Raw genomic sequence first — 21826 nt, 5'->3', positions numbered from 1 at the left:
GACAACTGCATCCATGTGAGCAATCACTCGGTCCCATGCTCGCTCGCCCACATAGAGAGAAGACACACATACACACACACACATACACACACACACACATACACAAACACACATACATACACGCTCATAGACACAACTCTTGAACATGCCCTCAAACTCCCACGCTGCCTGGCAACTTACCTCTCATCCGCCCACCCCCGTGTCCTCCATCTCTCCAGCCATCCATCCATCTATGCAGTCTACCTCCCAACACACAGACATCCGTGCTTCCTTGCGCTCTGTCTGCCACCCTTAAATGTGTCCAGAAAGTCCCATCCTTCCTTTAGGGATTTCTTTTGAGTTATCAGAGACAAAAGCCCGGTGTTAAACGCTTAGCAGACTTAAGAAAATATTGAAGTATTGCAGTCTTAGATAGTTGATTTATAAATTTGCGGAGCACTACTTTTCTAGAATCTCTAGTTTAACTTGTTACCGTGGATGTCAATGTGTTTGTGTAGCTGGATTATGTGGGGGTGTGTTTGTTGGTGTGCAGTATTGGTATGCACTGCTAAATAGCGCCGTAAGGCACCACAGAGAGGACCACAGCTGTTGAACTGAATCCACGGACACTCAAAGTGACTCCAGAGTACAAATCCATGCAGATATTTTGAATGTGTGTAAGAAAACACACACTCATGGACACACACTGACAGGACACATCACACTCAGCACAAGGTCATATTAACATGGATTTTCTGTACACATGGTGTTCTGTACACATCCACTAGAGGAGAGACAGTTGGCACAGAGGGGAAGGGCATTGCTGACCAATATCCCACCTAGCTTTTTTCCTGCCAAGGCAAAGAGAGCCAGCAAACATGCTGCTGCCGCCACACACACACACACACACACACACACACACACACACACACACACAGTGGCCTTGTGGAAACCATTAAATCCATACTGACATAAATTACGTTGACATTTCTTACCTCCTTTTGCTACCGTGGAAAGAGGGTCATTTTGGAGAGAATTGGACATATTGGGTGTAATTGTATGATAATGTGATACAAATATAACCCTATTGTTTCTGCAGAGGAGATGTGGCATCATGCACATTGGTGCAATATAATCAGTACATGAAAAACAGCAATTAAAAAGGACAATAAGCTATAACACGTGACGTAGTAAAAATCAACAGAAAAAATCCTCATTTTTTACATTCTGCACGTGTGTCACACTCGCTGTCCAAGGTGCTGATCCTGTCACAGGCTGGGATGCAGAGCTGCTGACATACTGACAGCAATCTGGGCAGTAAATTCTGTTGAACCAAACTGACGCATAACATGTGTAACATAGAGTGAAATGTCCCTCAGAGGAGACATGAAGACATAATGCACTTATTTTTACATATTGCTATTGCCTCTTAAAATGCACTCAGTACGTGCACTGTATTTCATTTTAGAATAAATCTTACTATTATTTAGCATTTCTGAAATGAATGCAGAAATAGTATACCCCACGGCACAAGACACATCACACACATGTCATCACTCCACTAGATAGAGAAACAAATAGCCTTGAATGTATTTGTTTTTTTTCTCTCGCATCTTGTTTTCTGCATGATGGAAGCCTGGGCGTCTCCCATCATGCACTAGAGAAACACCATAAAAAACACCCCAAAAAGGTCACTTATACACATACAGTACCTGTAGGCATTCTAGACCCCCCATTCTACCTGACTTTGATGGCCAAGGAAACTGGAGTATTATAAGGGGAATCCTATGTGGAAGACAATGAAAAAACTCAGCACAGTCAGTGTGTGACTTTTCCTTGCTGTGTGTTGACGGTGCTGATCACCAAGTCACTGTGTCACCTCGTCCACAGACAGCCTGTTCAAACAGAAAGCAGGCTCTGTCAGTCACTGGTGATCCCTGTAAGAGTGTCAATAACAGACCAAATTTGCGTCTTAGGGAACGATGCCAAGATTTCAAACCAGGCACTGATCTAATTGCATACTCAGCTGTTTGTGATGAGTCGGTAAAACTAGTATTTTCAGCATGCCTCTCTAACTGTGTGATCCTGAACTTATGCGACAACCTGCTGTTTTATGTGCGGATTAATAGCAGCCAGTTTACTGTAAATCATGAACTGAAAATCATGACTATTTAAAATGTTGTTGTTGAATAAAAGTCAAACTTTACCATGGCTTGAAAGGAAACCATTTAACAAACAATCCACTGAGCTCTTCGGGGATGTTTCAGTCTTTAACTGTAATAATAAATGATGGCATTCATCTCCCTTTCCTTTGATAACGTGTCTTGCTCAAACACGAGGAGGCAGATCTTGTGGTGTAGGAATTAAGATCTAAGAGCTGTGTTTTCTCTCAAAGGTTAAAAATGTGTTTATAAGATGTTTCTTTTGTCTGACAGTAACGTTCATCAGGTGAAACTACAGCTACAATTCCTCTCATCGGCAATATAGTGTTGCAAAGAAACAAAACAAAATGACAGCTAAATCCTAGTGTGACCGTAAAAAAGTAGTCAAACTTCAACACGTGTACAAGGAGGACCTGGCTACACGCTGCCTGTGTTGTTCTCCATCTACACCTTTGTGCCGTAACATCTCAAACAACTCATTTCCTGTTCTATGGCACATTTAGTGCCGAGTAAAGTTACAGTGTGGGAGCTTAGACATAGACATATTGTACCTGTGGTCTTTTTAGCTCTCCCAGCAGTCTTTGGTGGGCAGATCTTTACTGTCTGAACAACCTTTCTGCTCAGTCAGGCAATGGTCAGAGTTGTGCGTTTTAGCCCAGCTTGTAGTTCATTTTGTATCTGGATTTTAAGTCTATCATATGGCTGAAAAGACACAAAATATAAATGATATAGCTACCTGAAATAACTCCTTTCTTGTTTTTGTCAGTGAGAAGAACAGAAACCTCAAACATGATGATTGGAGCAATTTGTCTCAGGATGCTGAAGCTGAGCAGTGATGGGCTTGACCAATAAATAAGCCTGTTGCATTGCTATGAACATAGAATCAAATGCTGGGTCTAGAGTCAACACAAACTTCTACTTTCTAAAGGGAATGACTACTAATTTACATTGACATTTGAATAACCTTATGAAAAAACAAACAAAACACTCAATTTATCCAACAGGCGTGTAATTGCCATCATCTAAATCTGCCTAAATCTAAAGAATGCAGAGGCTGGTCTTGGTGGCAAAAGTGTACAAACAATATCACGTCCTATACTGTGTCACTAATGCAAGTGTAAACAAATCCTCAAGTGTAATCACTAGTACATTTGTGTGTGTATCTGAGAACTCGGTCTGGCTGTGAAGCGGATTCTCTCCTGTGAATGATGAGTCATCCAAAGTAGGCCTTTGATATTCCACATAGCACTCCATTTAAAACTCACTGAGACTTGTGCTGCTGCGAGGTCACACACACACACACACACACACACACACACACACACACACACACACGTAGACTCACACACAGACAAACCCTCACACTTATCGATCAAAGTTGGAGGTGCAGCCGCTATTTTCATTCATCCGGTGTCTCCCCTGGCTCCTGCTATCGATTCCATTTTACCGGGTGTTTAATTCACAGCCAGAGTACGCCTGCCACAGCCTCCACTTCCAACACCACTCTCAATGTTTATCGACCATATAGTACCACTGCGACCGCACTCAGTGCCTGTATTTTCACTGTGGCTGTTTTATTGCCACGCTCATAACCTTTCAATATTCATGCTTATGTTTTTAATGCCGCAATGGTGAATACCCTTTATCTTCTACGGGTAATTTTTCAATGAGAATTTACAGTGGATGCACTTTTTGGACCTCAAGAGGATTTCTTCTAGCAAAGTTTGTTCATGTAAAGAAATCCTTGCAAACTCCAGCTGAAGGCTATTGCGCACATGTAATACAATCTACAACACAAGAATCGTGATGGCACTCAAAGGTAAAGCTGTGTGTATATTGATGTGTAAAATGTCTACGTGCAAGAGTGTGTGTGTGTGTGTGTGTGTGTGTGTGTGTGTGTGTGTGTGTGTGTGTGAGACAGAGAAAGCTTTGTAAGTCATCCTGAAATCACGTGCAGCTTATTTTCTCCTTATCCTGTATGACTGAGAAGTCTTGTGATTATAGTCACTTGTTATGGTTCCTCTCTCTCTCTCGCTCTCTCTTTCTCTCTCTCTCTCTCTCTCTCTCTCTCTCTCTCTCTCTCTTTTTTTTTCTTTCCCTGCTACATGGGAAAAGAATCTAGAAGAACTACAAGGACAAGGCCTGTAAGTAAAGAGAAACGACAGTATCACTCTCTCGGCAGCTTGTTGCCTTAGAGACCAGCAGAGAGCAAGAGATAAATCTGTGAAATCTTCTGATCATCTCTGTATATATATGTGTGTGTGTGTGTGTGTGTGTGTGTGTGTGTGTGTGTGTGTGTGTGTGTGTGTGTGTGTGTGTGTGTGTGTGTGTGATGAGGGTGCCTGTGTGGGAGTACAGAGAATGGGGTCGGCTTCTGACACACAGCAGAGGAAAATTCCCACATAACTTCTCTCTCTGCTCGCTCTGCCCTGTGTTTTCGCGAACAAATTGTTACATCAATGCTGAAAATCAGATCCAATTATTACAAATTAGAGAGCGGCACCGTCTTTTTCTCCGGTGCATGCCCTCACTTCTGAACCAATATCCGACAGACACTCTGCTAAACTGTAGATTGTGTCTTCGTCTCACTGGGATGAAAAGAAACCACAGTGTTAAACGGGGCACAAAATGTTATCTTCAGAGGGCGTTAATTAGACAGAGAGTCTGTTTGAGGCAGGAGAGAGGAGAAGGCTGGAGGAGGCAAAAGACTGAAAAAGGTTGAGTAACAGGATAATAACGTTTTGGTACAGCATGTGTACAAATCAAGCAAGACCATACTTTAATCTGTGACTGGATTAAAAAAAGCATTTACAAGTAAATCTAAATAGTATGGCCCTAATCTGGCTTCTCCTTTGTGTGGTCGCTTTTTATTAACATATGAAATCACTGAAACTACCGAAGTAGCTATTGAAAATAGTGTGGCAGTGTAGACAACCCCTGGTTTTGCTGTTCTTTACTCTGAGATCTAAAGATCCAAACAGGAAGGAACTTTTAATCTCAATGAAATGATCATCAATATAAACAATTCTAGGGACAGTATCTCATGATCTATAAAGTGTGTTTTCAGATACAGTATGAAGGTGGTGCTAGCTGGCTGGCTGCAGTCACATAGCAAGCCAGAGGCCAGTCACCAGGAAAAATAAATCAAAAAACAAGAACTATTAAACTGGATTCTAAACTTTTTCTCTGTGAAATCAGATTTTTAGCATATTAGCGAGAGTGACCTGTAACACATAGGCTACTGTGAAAAAGACATAATCCTCTTCTAACAGGAATAAATTAATGTTTTTCCACAAGCCTGAAATGTCTCAAAGAGAGAGACACAGCATTGGAAATACATTCTGTGGTTCAGTGCCAAATTGATGCAATTTGATTTGTTAACTTGTTAATTTAGCCTAGTGCATTCAAATGACACTGACACTAAAATGTTCACTTACCCAGGTGTTCTCACTTCCATTGCCTGATTAGACCTCTTCTCAGGGCCGCCTGGGCGTGTTCAAACTGAGAGGCTACAGCCACACTACTCAGTTCAACAGACTGCTCCATCACTCTCCTGTTAATTTGTAACACCTGTCATGAGGGGGGGACCATTTACACCTTTACCATTGTTGGTCTCATCAGCCAGAGTGATTGAAAACTCCTGAGTGTTTTAACATAAAATCACATTCAGACATAGGTCAGTAAAGCTATGGTTTATTCATAAGTGCATGTTAAAAACTGGATACTCATTATATTCCACATATTATGTACATGTTTGTATATATTTATATATAAATGCATTTATTCCATAATTACAAATATTACAAATATTGAACAGTGGAATTCAGATTTAATATAAAACCATTTAATGGAACAATAGACTTTAATGTTGCTTTAAGGAGTCATTCTTTGAAACACATAATGTTTAGTATTTTAAATGTGTTGCCATGGAAATGAGTGGAATCCTACCTCCGTGATGAAAAGTGAGGTCATTCTACACACCTTAGTGCACTTATAAATACAATATGTAGTGAATATATCTATTGAAGACATTAAATAAAATGGTTTAGAAAAGGCACTTTAGTTATCAATATAATCCGCTATACATTATTGAGCTGGCAGATGAGGTAAAACAAGAAAACCCAGTGCCATAAAAATGACCAAATAACATGAAATTAAACCAAATCGGAAGAAACCATAGCGAATAACATAGCTGTAGTGTTATCAGGACTGAGATTGAATTTTGTTCGATATTTGGAGGAAAACAAGACATAAATGTGCTTTCCACCTGTTTATTCGACCATAATGACATGTGAAAAATGTTGTCAGGGAGGGTTGAGGAGAGAGAACGATCCCCCAACCCCCCCAACCACCCCGAGCTACGAGACTGGGAAAGAGTTGGCACCAGTAAATGCTTCCTAAAAAAAAAAAAAACAGCCAAAGTACTTCTCCCTCAGCCTCCTGCTCACAGACAAACTCAACTTTGTGTGTAATGAGATACAAAAGGACATCCAACTGTCGAGGACTGTTACTGGGACCTGAAGCAGGAGGAGCATGTCCCGCCTTTGTCGTTCTCCAACTGGGGGGTGATGGTGTCCGGGACTTCTGATTGGAGCATGTCATTCTCACTGGCAATGATGTGTTTCACCAAGCAGTTAGCCGCTTCATCGATGTTGATGTTTTCCTGAAAGAGAGGAAAAAGTAGAAGGAACAAATAGGAGAGATGGTGGGGAAGGAAAGAGAGGAGGAGGCAAGAGAAATTGATAAATGCAAACCTTTTTATAAAAGGAATAAAACAAGTGCTGCACAAAAAAACCCGGTGAGAGCAGGTGAGTGAACCGAATGGACCGTGATTAAACTGAGTGGACGGATGAGGCACCAGGCAGCAGCCATGCTGTGAGAAGGTACTTTTACATAAATATATTCCCAGCTGCTGCCAGTGGTCTCTGTAGTTCAGTCAGTGACAAATGACAATACAACCTCATCCCTAATTTACATACAAACACAATGCGACGAGTGATCAAACAAGTATAGTACAATGTGTTGAATCTCAACAACAATAGAATTGGAGTGTAAGAAAGTAATAACAGAAAGTAACCATAAATAGTTAGGTATTTCTGATCTGAACATGATTACACTCTCACAGTAGCAAAGACTAATATGTTAAATCTACACAGGCACTTGCAAACTGGAGAGATAAATATTCAAACCCAAATTGAATATACTGATTAATTAATCAGCAATCTGCAGCTCACAAATATAAATCATGAGGTGCTGAATAATGTGGAAGAGTGTGTTTTCTGTCACAGCTAAGTAGCTTTGATTTGATGTTAACTTGACAGAATGAAAGTGGTGTAAACAAAATATAGTTGATGGAACATTTTAAATAAACAGTGCAACAACAGTATGATTTTTGACTGGCATAAATAAATGCCTGAAGTGCAGCTCATTCTATTCTAATCTCTCCATATTTCAAATTTAAATTAGGTACAACTTTACAGTCATTTTGCACCACTGCATTTTTTCCATGTTTGTTATTTTTCATTATGCCATTATGAAAGGTTATTTTTGGTGAATTTTGCCTTAATTGGATACAGACAGGAAGCAGGGTGCAGAGAAGGACATGAAATGCAACAATGGTCTGGAACCAGTTGCAATTATATAATATGCTTCTTACAAAATGTGGCTACCAGGATTCTCGTTTATGAAATCATTACAGCCAATATTATAGAGCTAAGAGACAATCCTGGGAAACGTTTCTTGCCTGATTTACAAAACTATTCTACCCATCAAAATAAAACACAAATGCAAAATGTCCGTTCTCGACAGCACCCACAGATGAGACCGCATCCGTACAAAAGATTTAGTGCGACGTGGACCAGAGCTGAAGGCTGAGTAGTGAGGTTCACACAAGGAGAGTACCAGCAGCATTGTATTGCTGAGATCCACACACATGCACACACTGTCTTAATATGTGATGCAGTAGCAGTAGAAACACTGAATATTCAAAGGATCTAACAGTGTGCTCAGTAGGATGTGACCTCCTGCGGTCTGCAGCAGCTCCCTGTGTCATGTCGTGATCTATCATACTTACTGTTAGATCTGGTACAAAGGATTCTTCCAAAGCAAAATACAACACAACAAAAACACCTTCTCTGCACTCTGCCAACTTCACTTCATTCCCTGCGCATTATTGTGCATGCAGAACATGTGCAGCATTGTTGAAGATAAATGTTTGAAATAATTCTTGTGGCAGGTGGTCAGATCTCACCCTCTCATTTTACAGACTCTATACACTCATTCAGCTAAAAGAGTAACTGTAAACTTTTCTTAGGCAAATGACACTTGAGGCATCAAGATGCATGTCGCTAAATATTTATGGTCTTCTGCTATTTATATTTATGGTTACAAATAAGATGATTTGGCAGGTTTTTATGAAAACAAACACAAAACAAAAAGCTGTATGGGCTTCAGATTCTACAGTTAACACTGCAACCAGTAGAATTTTTCACATTCCAGCTCACACTATGTGACCATCTACAACTTGAACAAATGTCACATGACTGGTGGCAGTGCTTTTAAGTAAAGCCTCTCAATTCCTTTACTGGTTAACTGCCTTGGTTTCAGCCACCGTCATTGCTCTATAAAGACTATAAGACAAGGAACAAACAAATAGTTGGTGGTGTTGATTCAGAACATTTTTAAAGGTCTTTTTACTTATTTGAATTTCTGTCACTTCCATTTTCTGTTAATTAAATAACTAGAATTACCATGTATGCCTCCACCAACGAATAATGTTGCAGTTTACATCCGTGTCTGTGTGTTAGCATGTTAGCATTTGCGTGAAATTGTCATAAAAAGCATCTGAATTCATAAGTTATGGCCAAAAACACATTTTGACCAATTCTATTCAGTTTAACCCTAAGTGCAGGAGGATGTTTGTGCCAAATATTGGCAAAATATACAAAGAAATTCACTCAAGGTGTTCCCAAACATCCAGAGAAAGGGACTTAAAGAAACAAAACAAAACAAGAGTAAGTAAATTCATACTTTTATATAAAGCACTGTAATTGAGAGTGTTTCCATGTTGGTCAAATTTGACTGCAGTGTTTGTACAGTATATACAAATTCAGTACTGTAACAGTTTGTGAGTGTGTGTGTGTGTGTGTGTGTGGGTGTGCACGTCTCTGTCTATTTTCCTCCCTTAACACCCAGCTGTGATATTTCTTCTCTTCATTAGCTGCTATCAGAGCTTGTGTTGCTGTCTCGGTGACTTAGTGTGTAGGTGGGTGAATCCTCAGCTCATCTCACGATCAGGATTCACTCACCAAATTATTTAATTCCTGTCTGCATCAATAAGTACTAAATTGCACTGCACTTTAGTATATTAAAGTTTTTAAGTTTAAGAGTTTCATATTTGTGTTTATGAAACTCTTTTTGTTGCTCAGTAAAATAATTGTAAAAGTTACAGCAACATGCTTACATAAATACTTTGTAACATTGAGTGTAGTGAAATCAGTTTTTTAAGTTTTTAACTTGTAAAAACACGCCTCCTGTTACATTAGTCAGTGCACTGATTCACTTGTTTGGGCTGGGTCTGCATCACATACCAATTCAATTCATGTAATCATAGAAGTGCTGGTATATTCTTACCTTTGGATAAAGCCATTAAAGCTTGCTATTTCCTCCTATTTACAGTCTTTTTGCTAAGCTAAGCTAACCGTGTCCTGGCTCCAGCTTCTGATGCGAGAATGGTTTCAATCTTCTCATCTTACTCGAAGGGAAGCGAATAAACATATTAAGTCCAGAACTATTCCTTTAATACCCGTGTCACTCAGAAGAAAGCAGTGGACTGATATATTCCATCAACATTCCTGGACATGCTGTCTGGATGACAGGAGAAACTAATGCGAGCGCAGGTGACCTGGAATCACATTGCAGGAATGTCTGCTGTGAGACTCAGCTCTGCTCATTGACTGAAGCAGATCCAGAGTCTGTTAAACTCTACACTTTTAAAGGATTTGTTCACATCCTGAATGTGCCTCTGTGGTAGTGTCTCCACAGGGTGATCAGGTGCTGGGTCTGATACAGTCAAGCTGTTTGGGAGTCAGATGCTTCGCAAAGACATTTCAACAGGAAGGACACGCCTGCTTGAGCCTAAGAGCTCCTGTTGAAAGCTACTCTGTCTATCCACAGCACCACAATGCTATCGCTATGTCACTGCTTTGTATTTATGTGTGTGTGTCCCATCTTTCTCACCTTAGCGGACGTCTCATACCATCCCACAAAGCCGTTCTCCTGGCAGAACTGCTCCATCTTTATTCCATTATTGGTCAGTACGTCCCGGCCCTGGTCACATTTATTAGCCAAAAGCACAGTGGCAACATTTTTCCCATTGGCAAGTGTCAGTTTGGAATCCAAGTCCTCCTTCCATTTGGTGATGGCCTCAAAGGAGGCGGGCCTTGTGACGTCAAACACAATGAAGGCGCCCATGGCCTCGCGGTAGTACACACGGGTCATGTTGCCAAACCTCTCCTGACCTAGAAGACACACACGGACAAGGACACGGACGTATACACACAAAGAAAATGATTAGCATTTTGGTGTAAAGGTGCAAAAACATGTTATGCTTTCTTTAAACACGTCTTTTTTATTTTTCACTCCTTTATAGTGGCGATGAGCCACATGCTGGCACCGAAAAAGCTGCAAGTGATGCTGTGTCACCTCAGCAGCAAACAGACACAGAGGCATGAATCATCTGATTAACTCATTTTATCACACTCCTGTCTCATGTGTGCTACCATGCAAGCATTCCCGACATACCTCACCCACTCTCTCAACCACAAACAAAATGACACGCATGTTTTTACTGGTAAAAGTGCAGCAGAAAGAGAGATAAGATGGAGACACGGATAGAGGCATGATTGGAGGAGGAGAGAGGAGTCTTTGGTGTTAGTGTGTGTATGTGTGTGAGCGCTTGCCTGTGAACTGTAGAAATTCCTGACGGTAAAATTAATTCGATAAGCTCTGTAGGAATGTTGTATCCACACTGATTTTTCCCATCCGTAACGTCTGCTAGAGCACCATCAGCACCAAACATTTTCACACTGTGGACTGAACCTAAAACCTCAGCTGATCCTTCCCAACGCAGTTTGCATCGTAGTGAAGAAGAAAGGGGTTGATATTAATTTTCAGTGTACTGTGATGAGGCCCAAAGGAACATTTGCTATTCACCTGCTCTCCTGCACAGGTGGATCAGAGTGCAGGGTCAGCTGCACAACAACTGGGATGAGGTGTGTCTCGTTCAAGGACATACAAGAAGGGCAGAAACTTGAATGAAATATAAATGATAAAAATACTGAAAATAATGGTTTGAAACTTAAGTATTTCGATGTGATTTTAAAAGGCTGAACAGTATATAAAGCCGCTCTAATACGCCTTAAACCAGCTTCACATTTTCATGCTATGTCTGTGCAACTAGCCACGTCACCCTGTCAGCCCTGGACAAAGATAAAAGGGCAGTCAAAAATAGATCAGTTGATGCTATCATTTGTCTTGGGAAATGCACGTGATTTATTGCATCCAAAAACTTCAGTGCATCATCAAATCCCCAAACAAGCCAACGGCAGTGCTGGGTAAAGTAAAATGCCAGGTGCAATTTAATGTACATATTTGCTTTGAAATCAGTGTGTTTATTTGACATAATCTTGTCCCTTCTATGATCCAAACTAAATGGAGAAGCAATATGATACTAAAATGGACGGACTATCCAGAACAAGTCAGGCTTTCCCACCTCATGGCTTCCATTACTTTAGGGCGAGTGAAGGCAGCACATACAGTACCGACATATAGCAGTTTTCACAGAGGGAGACACTCATCCTTAGCTCACAATAAAAGCTTTCTGTATACAAGAGCTTGGGCCTCAAATCTCCCTCACATGAGTTTGAGACACATGACTGCTTGTGCTTACTGGAGAGGGCGCACAGGAGGGGAGAGAGCAGCAGGTCAGAGGATTCTTCTAAACCTCAGCCGACACTCATGTGAGATGAGACTGCTGTAGCCTTCAGGTTTGTTTGGCTTCATTATTTCTGTGTTCCCCAAAGACAATCAAAGCATTTAAATACTGACCGAGAAAAAGAGATTAGAACTCCTTTTCACAGAAGATATTCTCTACTTTATTATCGAAAGGACTGCTCTACTCTCCAGGTCTGAGTGGGTCATATCTGAACCCTAATAAATGCAAACAAAAATAGACATAGATAGTACAAAAAAAACCTGAATCAAAATATCTACAAAGAAGACGGAATATCCCTCAGGAGAGGAAAGTCACTTCTTCTTCAGCAGATTGCGGAGAAGACGTGGGTGGCCACTGGGGGCGCAACAGGTGTACTGTTATATATTGAATAAATGTAAATATGTATGTATGAAAAAATGGATTCATAAGTTAACCAAGTTATTAAGACAATTTGCTATCACGACACAGCCCCATAGAATGAAACAGATTTAACTTAACTTTGTTCATGAAAGGTCTCAAATGTTGTGTAAATGAATATCAATAAAAAATAATATATAATTCAGTGTAGCTTTGTGGCACAAAGGCAGTAAAACTGCCTGTGCCAAAGCACATTGACTATATTCACGATGCTATGTGATTTAGGCCCCATGGTTTCAGAGAAAGTTTCTCTATTTCATAACTTATCTAGATTTGTGTGTGTGTGTGTGTGTGTGTGTGTGTGTGTGTGTGTGTGTGTGTGTGTGTGTGTGTGTGTGTGTGTCTTTCTTGTGAGTGTAATTAAAGAGAAACGTTGCCAAGTCATTAGAAGTGCGTAATGTCAACAGGTCAGCTGGTACACATGAGGAATATTAACCCTGGATAACTCTGTCTTCCTCCTACCAAAATGGTTTGAAAACAACTGTGGCGACATGGTCTCATGCTCCTTCCCTGGATGGTTGTCTTTTTATCACTAACCTCAAACTATCTGTGTATCTGAAACACACATTTTCTATGTTGACATCCTCCATACTTGACTTGAAGCAACTTGTTGCCTTTCCTGAAGGAAAACATCTATATTTTTCACTTGAGCAGCCAACCTCTGATAAATAATTCATATTGTTTGCAAAGTTCTGTCTCTTACCTAAAATGGCATTCAGTGAGGATGAAAAAGGTGATTTTAATAACCACCACTTTATGTAATTGTTTAGTAGATTAATTCAATCAAGTGATACTAAATAGGGGAAAAAACACATACTACTTATAAACATAATTTCTCTAAGAACTATAGCTTGTCACAATGAATTTCAAAATGTAGCCTTAAGCTACTTTCACAAAAAAGACAATTTACCATCGACTGGATTTATTTAACTGGCAATATAATCTGTCTACCAAAGTTGTTTTTGGAAAAAATATTGACCAATAAACCATGATCCATATATTAGAGCAGTAAGTCTTATATACAAATAAATATTATTTTAAAGACATTCATTATTCATTCGTGCGTAAAAGTTGGACTGTACCTGCAATGTCCCACAGCTGTAGGCGCACCGTCTCCTGGTCCCAGTTGAGGACTTTCAGTGCGAAGTCCACCCCAATGGTGGCTCGGTAGTTGGGGCTGAAGTTGTGATGGACATACCGCTTGATGATGCTGGTCTTGCCGACCCCGAGGTCTCCGATCACAAGAATCTTATAGAGATGCTCCTTATTGTGGTTGTTCTGCATGGCGACCGAGGAGGGCGAGAGCTGAGCATGAATCCACCGTAATGGAGAGGGCCGGGGGATGAAAGGAGAGAAGAAGCACAGGACAGCGCGGAGAGGACCGACGAGAGTTGGGAAAGAGTCGAGTGGCGAAGCGAAGAGAAAGGGGAGGTGAGGTACGCGCTGGTTCTCAGAGGGAAGTGGAGCAGAGACGTCTAGACCTTGTGACGCACGCGGGGGAGCTGCCTGGGAGTGCCGGGGTGTATTTTAAAACAGCCAAACCGGAGGGGATAAACTTTTTAGGATTAAGTAAGCAGTGGAAGATCTTTTTAGATTACTTATGTAAAACAGTAGCATTACATGTAAATACTTAAGCACAAGTGCCTCAAAAATAGTTAAGAGTACTTGCGTAAACGTACTCTAGTTTTGAGTAAGTCAGAAAATTTAAAATTCACCCACTTAAAGAGGGTTGTGCCAGTAAATCAAGCACACAAGAAGTTTGCCTTCATGGTTTTCTGCCAAATAGGTTATTTTTAATTCAAACGTATTCATACTTTCCTAAACCTAACCGAGTTAGTTTGTTGCCTAAACTCAGATTTCTGTTAAAGCCCTGAAGGCAGGTTTCTCCCATGTGAGTAAATCAACCATTTATTTGAATCACTCCCTCAACCCCTTATGCAGCTGAGTTATACAGTTTCACTTTCTTGTAACCTCGTGCTTTTTTGAGTGTATAGTTGTGAGTCTTTGCTTGAAGAAGGGGGAAAAGAGAAAAGGAAAAAAAAAATAAAAATAAAAAAAAATAAATAAAAAAGTTGACCTACCTTAACCAGAGATAACAGCCATCCCAGAAAGATTGATCTAAAATTGTGTTCCATCTTTTTCACACACAGAAAACGGTCATCTTGAAATGCTTTCATTCTGTTGAAAAGAGGCTCTACAGTGAGTTTCATCCCTTTATTGATTAAGAATTCCCTTTAAAATGCTCCACAGGGAGCTCATACAAAGTGCCTCACAGAAAAACATGGCAGTCACAGTTTCAATTTGATGCAAGGACAGAATATATTACAACTCTCTCGCTGTTGCTTCCCTGAAACAAAGAATCAAGGCCCTCCATCCGGCGAGCAAACACAAACACTGACTCCTCGGTTACCAGTTCCCTTTAAAATCATGACTCGTCACATCATGTACGGATGCATTTTGATCCAAAATTTGAGTCGGCAGCTACAGCTTGAATCCAAATCATTCATAGGCAGCTAATCAGTGATTGTTGAAATCAAGAAACATTAAAAATGTAAGCAACATTGTAGGCCGACATGCTGAATGCATGGCATCAAAAGAGCAACTCCTTCCTCTCCTCCTCGGTTTACAGCCTCTACAGTTTGGGGATGGGGTTGGCTGCGACCGCGATGCTCTCGATGGCACACTCGTCGCTGCCCCGGCGGATTCGGAAATAGCCGTCCTCGCCCCAGCCTGTGCTCCAGCTGTTCTTGACAATCCAGTACTTCTGTCCGGTCTTGTGGCAGCGGCCGTAGCCCACCAACAGCACGGCATGGTTGGTCAGCTCGAAGGGATTGAAGGGGTCTGCGAGGCCTGTATGGTGGTAGATGCCCTCCTTATAGTGCATGAAGTCGGGGTAGACCTGAGGAAGGACAGGGATGAGTTACTTTGAATTTATCACTTTGTATCGAGAGCAAAAAACACTAAAATTGTTTAGCGAACACATACTGTAAAGAAATAGCAGGTAGAAAACAGTGAGCAGCTGTTGTACCTCAAAGGCCACTCCCATTGGTCCATTCTTGACCAGTTCCAACATCATGGCCATCTCACTGCAGCCGCCATAAAACCCACCGACGTAGCTGTATTCTGCAGTGTACATGCGGCCGCAGTTTTGAGGAACGCCGCACGGAGAGTCCGTAGCAGTGTACGGAAAGCACGACTCATCCACAATGCCGAAATCCTGTACATACTTCCCAATCAGGTAAGGGAAGCCACCATCGCAACCTTAAAGAGGAGAGATGACGGTTAAATCTGGTTTATTCAATAGATCCGAAATTGTTATTAAACACAATAAAGGATTTTTCTTTCTAACTCGGTGAAATTTTGTTTCATGGTCCAAGATGGAAAAATTAACTGATGTGGCCTGCAAACAAGATTTTAGACTGAGAGTTATTTTACCTTGAGAGTATTCTGAACAGGAGACCACTTGTTGCGGGCTGAGGATTGGAGTCTCGCTGTTATTGGTGAGGATTCGAACCCGAGCTTCCAACATTCCCATAGAGGCAAAGGAGTAGCAGCTTCCACATGATGCTGAAACAGAACAGAGTTACACTACAGTTTGAACTAGAACTTTGAGAAGCTTTATTTTTTACTGTACAAGTCAACTGTTGTTCTAGATAGCATATTCTGTCCTTATGTAAATAAAGTGAATGTAATGTCAATATAATGCCGCAACACCACTAAATAATTACCATAATGTCATCAACTCTGACATTATCAAGCAAAGCTATCTTCAGATACTGTAGGTTCATCTGCACATGCAATCTGCTTCAACACCCCTGAAATAATTCTTAAACACATTTGTTCAATAATGCATTAAATCTGTTTATTTAATGTAAAGTGGAGAAGTAAAGTTCCTGCCCCAGTATACTTATCTGCATTAGTTGTAAAGCATAATAATGAGCAAGGCACAGAGACACTGGTTACCAATAATAGTGTGAGTCACCAGGTTCTTAATAAAATGCTCTGCGGAAACAAATTGGGTCAGAGAACAGAGGCGGTGGGGAGTCGCAGGGTGGTTTAATTGTAGAAATGATTCAAGTCAGGGTGACAGAACAGTTTTCATTTGGGTCCAAAACTTAATGTCTCCTAAGACCAATATGGTGCTGCAACTATTTAAATTAAAGATCTGTGCTAGTGGGAAAACTTTGCTGTCTTAATATTTTACAATATAAGATTTAATCAGTTTCAGAGATAAGAGGTTTGTCATGTTGGACTCACAGCTCACTAAAGTCAAAGCTCTCCCTCTCTCAGGATTTCTGCACGCAACAGTGACTTTAAAGAGAAGCTGCAGGTGTAACTGGCTTGGTAGGAAATAATCACACCCAATTTTTCTGACTGGAAACACTGAAGCAAAAATAAGCTCCGCAGCACTGCACAGTGGCTCAGAGGGCTTCCATTGAAACTCTCCAGCCCTCTCCAGATCCTTAAACCCAGCCCTACAGAGGCCCTCTCAGACACTCAAACTACTCAGCACGCATAATCTCCACACACACACACACACACACACACACACACACACACACACACACACACACACACACACACACACACACACACACACACACACACACACACACACACGCACACACGCACACACGCACACACGCACACGCACACGCAACGTAGCTGGCGCTGCTGCAGTTCAGCGTCTGCCTTTACAGACAGCTGATCAAGTGGTAGAGTACGGCTATGTCTGCCTCCTGCAAGGCCTCTGAATGATATGGTTTAAATATCTAATAATCATACGTGCAGAGGACCACAATCAAATGTCACCTTGGTTTCGCACAGGGCTGACGAAGTTAACGCCGTCAACGTTCCTCCAATCCCAGTGCTCAGGTAGAGCCGACACCACCTTGACTTCGGAAGCTTTCACAGGCATTGGGCGAACACGGCTAAAGTTAAAAAAAAAAAAAAAAAAGTTTCACTTTATTTCCAGTTTGTATTGTTCCAACCAGTGTTTGACATGTAGGACGTTAAGTTAATATATCTGAATATGTTTAAATATACAATGATACGTCATGACAATAAAGCTATTTAAATAGAGTAGTATGGGAAATGGGTAAAATACTCACACTGGGATACGGGAGGCGGGGCCTCCTGCTCGGTAGTGCAGCTCCTTGAGAGTGTACGTCTCGTGCTCTCTGTAGGGAGAAGCCTTCCAGGATTTCTGAACAGAGTTGATGGCCTCAATGAAGTCCATGTTGTGTTTGTACGGCTTCTGGAGCAGCCTGGAGGGTGAATGAGGACACATGTGAGGTTGTTTTTAAAAAGAAGACCATTCCAGTAAGAAACTGCACTTAACTCAAAGTTCCTAATGAGGGAAGTACAACTCCCAACACAATACAGGTCATTTGAATCCAGACAGACCTACAGCGAGCACACCACCGACTACAGAATCAAGAGCAGAAAAGATCCTACTCCAGTTAGTGCAAGTACAGCCAAGAGACCAGCAGCAACTCCTGCCTCAACGGGAGCGCTGTCGTTTCAAATGTGTCACTCACATATTATTACTACCAAGTATACATGTTTCAGTTGCAATTGTAAGCCCCACACACACACACACACACACACACACACACACACACACACACACACACACACACACACACACACACACACACACACACACACACACACACACACACACACACACACACACACACACACACACACACACACACACACACACACACACACACACACACACACACTGAATGCTTGTATGGACTTTCACATAGTAGAAACAATGAGGGTTAACTTTCAAAGCTTTGCCTTCACAGACAGAGCTCAAATTCCACCGATCATCATCATCAGTGGAGGAGAACCGTAGTGTCGACTCTAAAGGAGCTGGATAATGTGAGTTCTTCTCATTATGCAACTTCTAGTTTAATCAATGTTTAAAAAAGGAAGCTGGGTGAAAGTTGAACACTGATTGTGAAAATACAAATATTTTATTACTTTTATGATGCAATTGTGTTTCTAAAAGAAAAACTGCATTAGCTTATGATAAGTTGACCGTGTCGGTGGGTAGCTCAGACAACACAGTGGATACAGATAATTAAAAATCAATAAATAAAATCACTGGTGCCAAGAGAAGAGGTGTTTTGTTCAGATATATTTTATAGTTTAAATTACAATAAACGTTAATAACCTGATTTAAATCTAACTGGAACCAAAGAGCAAGAAGCAGCTTTATGTTGCCATAAACTAAAATCAACGTTCATGTTTCAATCAGTCATTTGTGTCACGCCTGTTCACCAATGATTGTGCCTCAACATCAGATTTCTCAGATGTCAGGTCATTTGCAAAGATTACCGAGGGCGAGTGAGGCTAACACAGCTCACATCAGATGAGAAACGAGGGAGGAAATGAAAGTGTAGATTAAATCAGAGAGTCAAAACTGCACAGTACACTGAAGGCACGGACCAACACCGGCTGCACAGAGAGACTGCAAACAAACAAATTTTCCGAAGTACCACTGATGTCTCGCTTGTGTTTGTCCACTTTACAGTCTAGGAACGTACCGAGCCATCACTATGCATGTACCTGCTGCTGAAGACTGGTTTGTAATCTGTTCGAGGTGGTACCGATTTCACTTTCTTCCCCACAAAACAGGCCCAGTTGCGTCCCAGGACATCATGGACCCACCCTGGCAGGGTCTGGTCACAGATGCTGGTCACCTTTTGGCCATCATCAGTGTACTGGAAGTGTAGTGAGGCAATCAGATGAGAGCTGGTAATCCAATACAATGTAGCAAAGCAGTTTAATGCAAATACAAAACAACTCGGGATTAATCAAAGCAATTGAATTAAAACAAGTATTCAATAAAAAAGACATTTCCAGTACATTATTCAGACAATCATTGATTTATAAATGTGAGAAGGAATTATGTGAAGTCCAAAGTCGCTCCCTTCTTCTCATATTGCTACATTAAGATGAATCAAGTCAAGGAAATAGGGAAGTTGATAAACCAGAACATGGGCTAGAAGACAGACGGGCGCTGACACTTCCTTTATCTCAGTGTCATGTGAGCGACGTAAAATAACACATGACTGAAAGACTAAACTTCAGTATAGCCGCAGTCAAATAGGGCATTTTCCCACTCATTTTAGCCTGGCCTAGGTGACCTTTCCAGATACCATATCAGATGAGGGGAGAGGAAATTAATTGATGAACTTTTAATGTCAGGGAGTGTTGAACGATGAATTGAACTTTGAGTGCATAAAGTTTCTGATCAGCTGGTTTAAAGGAACGTGCATTATGGGATATGAACTAGCCTGCTGCAAACCGTTTCACCCACCCAGGAAATGCGTAGTTTATGCAGGATTACCAAGACTAAATACTGACATTATCACTAAAATAAACTCATTGTGAACATGCCTGTCATACCTTGAAGAAGGTGAACCACTTGTACCCATTAATGACCACTTCAAAGCCCTGGTTGTAGATGAGGGTGAAGAAGCCGGTGTTCCCCAGCTCATCTGTGGCTACAGACAGCTTCTGCAGGGTCACAGTCAGCGTGCTCTCACCTGTAGCTGAGAGGAACACAAAACGTACACGAGTTCAACTGCAGGGAATAATTAAACCTTAGATTAATTTCCAATAATCAGTCCTCAACGATGTGGGAGTAGTGAGGCCTACTTAAAGCATCACTACTTGTTTATTAAAAACATAATTTAATGTCTAAATTGATGAAGATTCACACATATGAAGGAAGGGTTAGGATTATTTTACATATCCAGTTTTCTGGTGTGTAAACATTCATTGTATTGTAAGAGAAAGAGTTAGCTTACTGCTAGTTTTCATCTGCAGGTCACAATTAAAACACGCATTGTTACCAGCAGTAAATATTGTAACACAAACACACAATGTCAGTAACAAGAGTAACTTTATTAAAAACTGGTAATGTCATTAAAACAGAGGACAAGTTAGTTTACAACGCAGGTGGTTCAAACCAAACTTCGTCACAAAAAGAGGAAGTGATGATTGACTGGCCCTAAAATGTCACCTGATTTCCAAAATTGCTAAACTACTTCTTCCATAACTCCTAACTAGTCCTCACGGTGTGACTTGCTTAAAACTGTAGTGGGGGGGGGTTACCTTCAGCGGAGCAGTTGATGTCCTTGTCGCGGCCTCCTTTGGACACCTGAAACACCCATGTCCCCTGCAGGTCCTCATAAGTGCAGTTGGCCGGTGTGTCACCCACAGACCCTTCGACCCACAGCAGGAACACGCACACGAGCACTCCGTCCAGCCTCATCTTCACACACACAGCTCAGCTGCTCAAACACACAAAACAACTGCTGCCAGATCGTCGTCTAATTAAAGTTCGACCCTGATTGTTTTTAGTTTTTTCCTGCGCCACCTGTCCCACGTTAACTTCTCTGTTACTCCCCACAAGTCCTCTGCCTGACAATTTATGCAAACTCTTTACAAAGATTCACACTCCAACTTCTACGGTCAAGATGAACGCCCAATAGCACAACGCACATGCGCACACGTAGCTAGCAATATAGCCGGCTAGCTAACGTTCTCTTTAGGTTAAAGCCCACCTAACGTTGACTACTTTTGGATGTTATCAAGAGTATTTCCAACACATCTGCTTATGTATATTATGTATACACGCTTATGCTCGTATATATACTTTATTGTGACTTTATCACTCTTCCGGTCTGTCACACAAAGATACGAAGATTTCCAGCGAACAAGGAACAACACAACAGTACATCTCTCGTCGTTTGTCTGTCCTTCGCTTTTTTGGTTTCGTTTTTCCTTGTCATGTGATGACCCAGCAGATGTGAGCATGCGCAGTAGACGCGAGAACGAGCTGAGTAAATTTGGCGCTGGGGGAGTCATGGGGAGAGCACATTCATGTCGGGGAGGCATCGGAAAAATGTTTTTGCTATTCATTTATGATTTTTTTAAGTTCAAAAGGATATTAGCAAAAACTGAAATGAGAAAAATCTTGAAGTGACACCATAAATATATTTTTAATTTTAGAAAATAAATAAATACATAATAAAAAACAAATATTGTGGCTATATTTATCTTATTTATTTATTGTTACACTACTATTCATTCTTTAATACATGCATGAGAGTGCGTTCTGGGTATGACTTTTGTATCTGTGGTCACATAGTCTACTGTAGGCTAATGTTTAAAAAAAAAACAGCCAGGTGTAATTAATAATTCAGTTTAGGTGTGCCAGTTTCAAGGTCCATCATATTTTATAGTT

At 41.0% G+C, this 21826-nt stretch overlaps 2 protein-coding genes across 2 annotated transcripts; both read right to left on the bottom strand.

Moving 5' to 3' along the window:
- Window positions 1-5856: 5856 nt before the first annotated feature.
- On the bottom strand, window positions 5857-14031 carry rab38a (RAB38a, member RAS oncogene family). The gene is made up of 3 exons (XM_068717663.1): window positions 13635-14031; window positions 10380-10660; window positions 5857-6804 (listed from the first exon to the last, which is right to left on the bottom strand). Exons 1-3 carry the CDS (start codon window positions 13834-13836, stop codon window positions 6649-6651), a joined length of 639 nt encoding a protein of 212 aa, XP_068573764.1. The 5' UTR covers window positions 13837-14031; the 3' UTR covers window positions 5857-6648.
- Window positions 14032-14752: 721 nt separating this feature from the next.
- On the bottom strand, window positions 14753-21018 carry ctsc (cathepsin C). Its single transcript, XM_068709517.1, has 8 exons — window positions 20692-21018; window positions 19981-20126; window positions 19138-19292; window positions 17664-17819; window positions 17365-17483; window positions 15988-16119; window positions 15581-15813; window positions 14753-15451 (listed from the first exon to the last, which is right to left on the bottom strand). The coding sequence occupies exons 1-8, from the start codon at window positions 20849-20851 to the stop codon at window positions 15185-15187; spliced, it is 1368 nt and encodes a 455-aa protein (XP_068565618.1). The 5' UTR covers window positions 20852-21018; the 3' UTR covers window positions 14753-15184.
- Window positions 21019-21826: the final 808 nt, after the last annotated feature.

Source organism: Cebidichthys violaceus, unplaced genomic scaffold, assembly GCF_023349555.1.
Source record: "Cebidichthys violaceus isolate CVI_PGR_0920_01 unplaced genomic scaffold, fCebVio1.0.p SCAF_1, whole genome shotgun sequence".
In the NCBI taxonomy this organism is placed as follows: domain Eukaryota; kingdom Metazoa; phylum Chordata; class Actinopteri; order Perciformes; family Stichaeidae; genus Cebidichthys; species Cebidichthys violaceus.
This window is presented reverse-complemented; position numbering and strand designations above follow the sequence as displayed.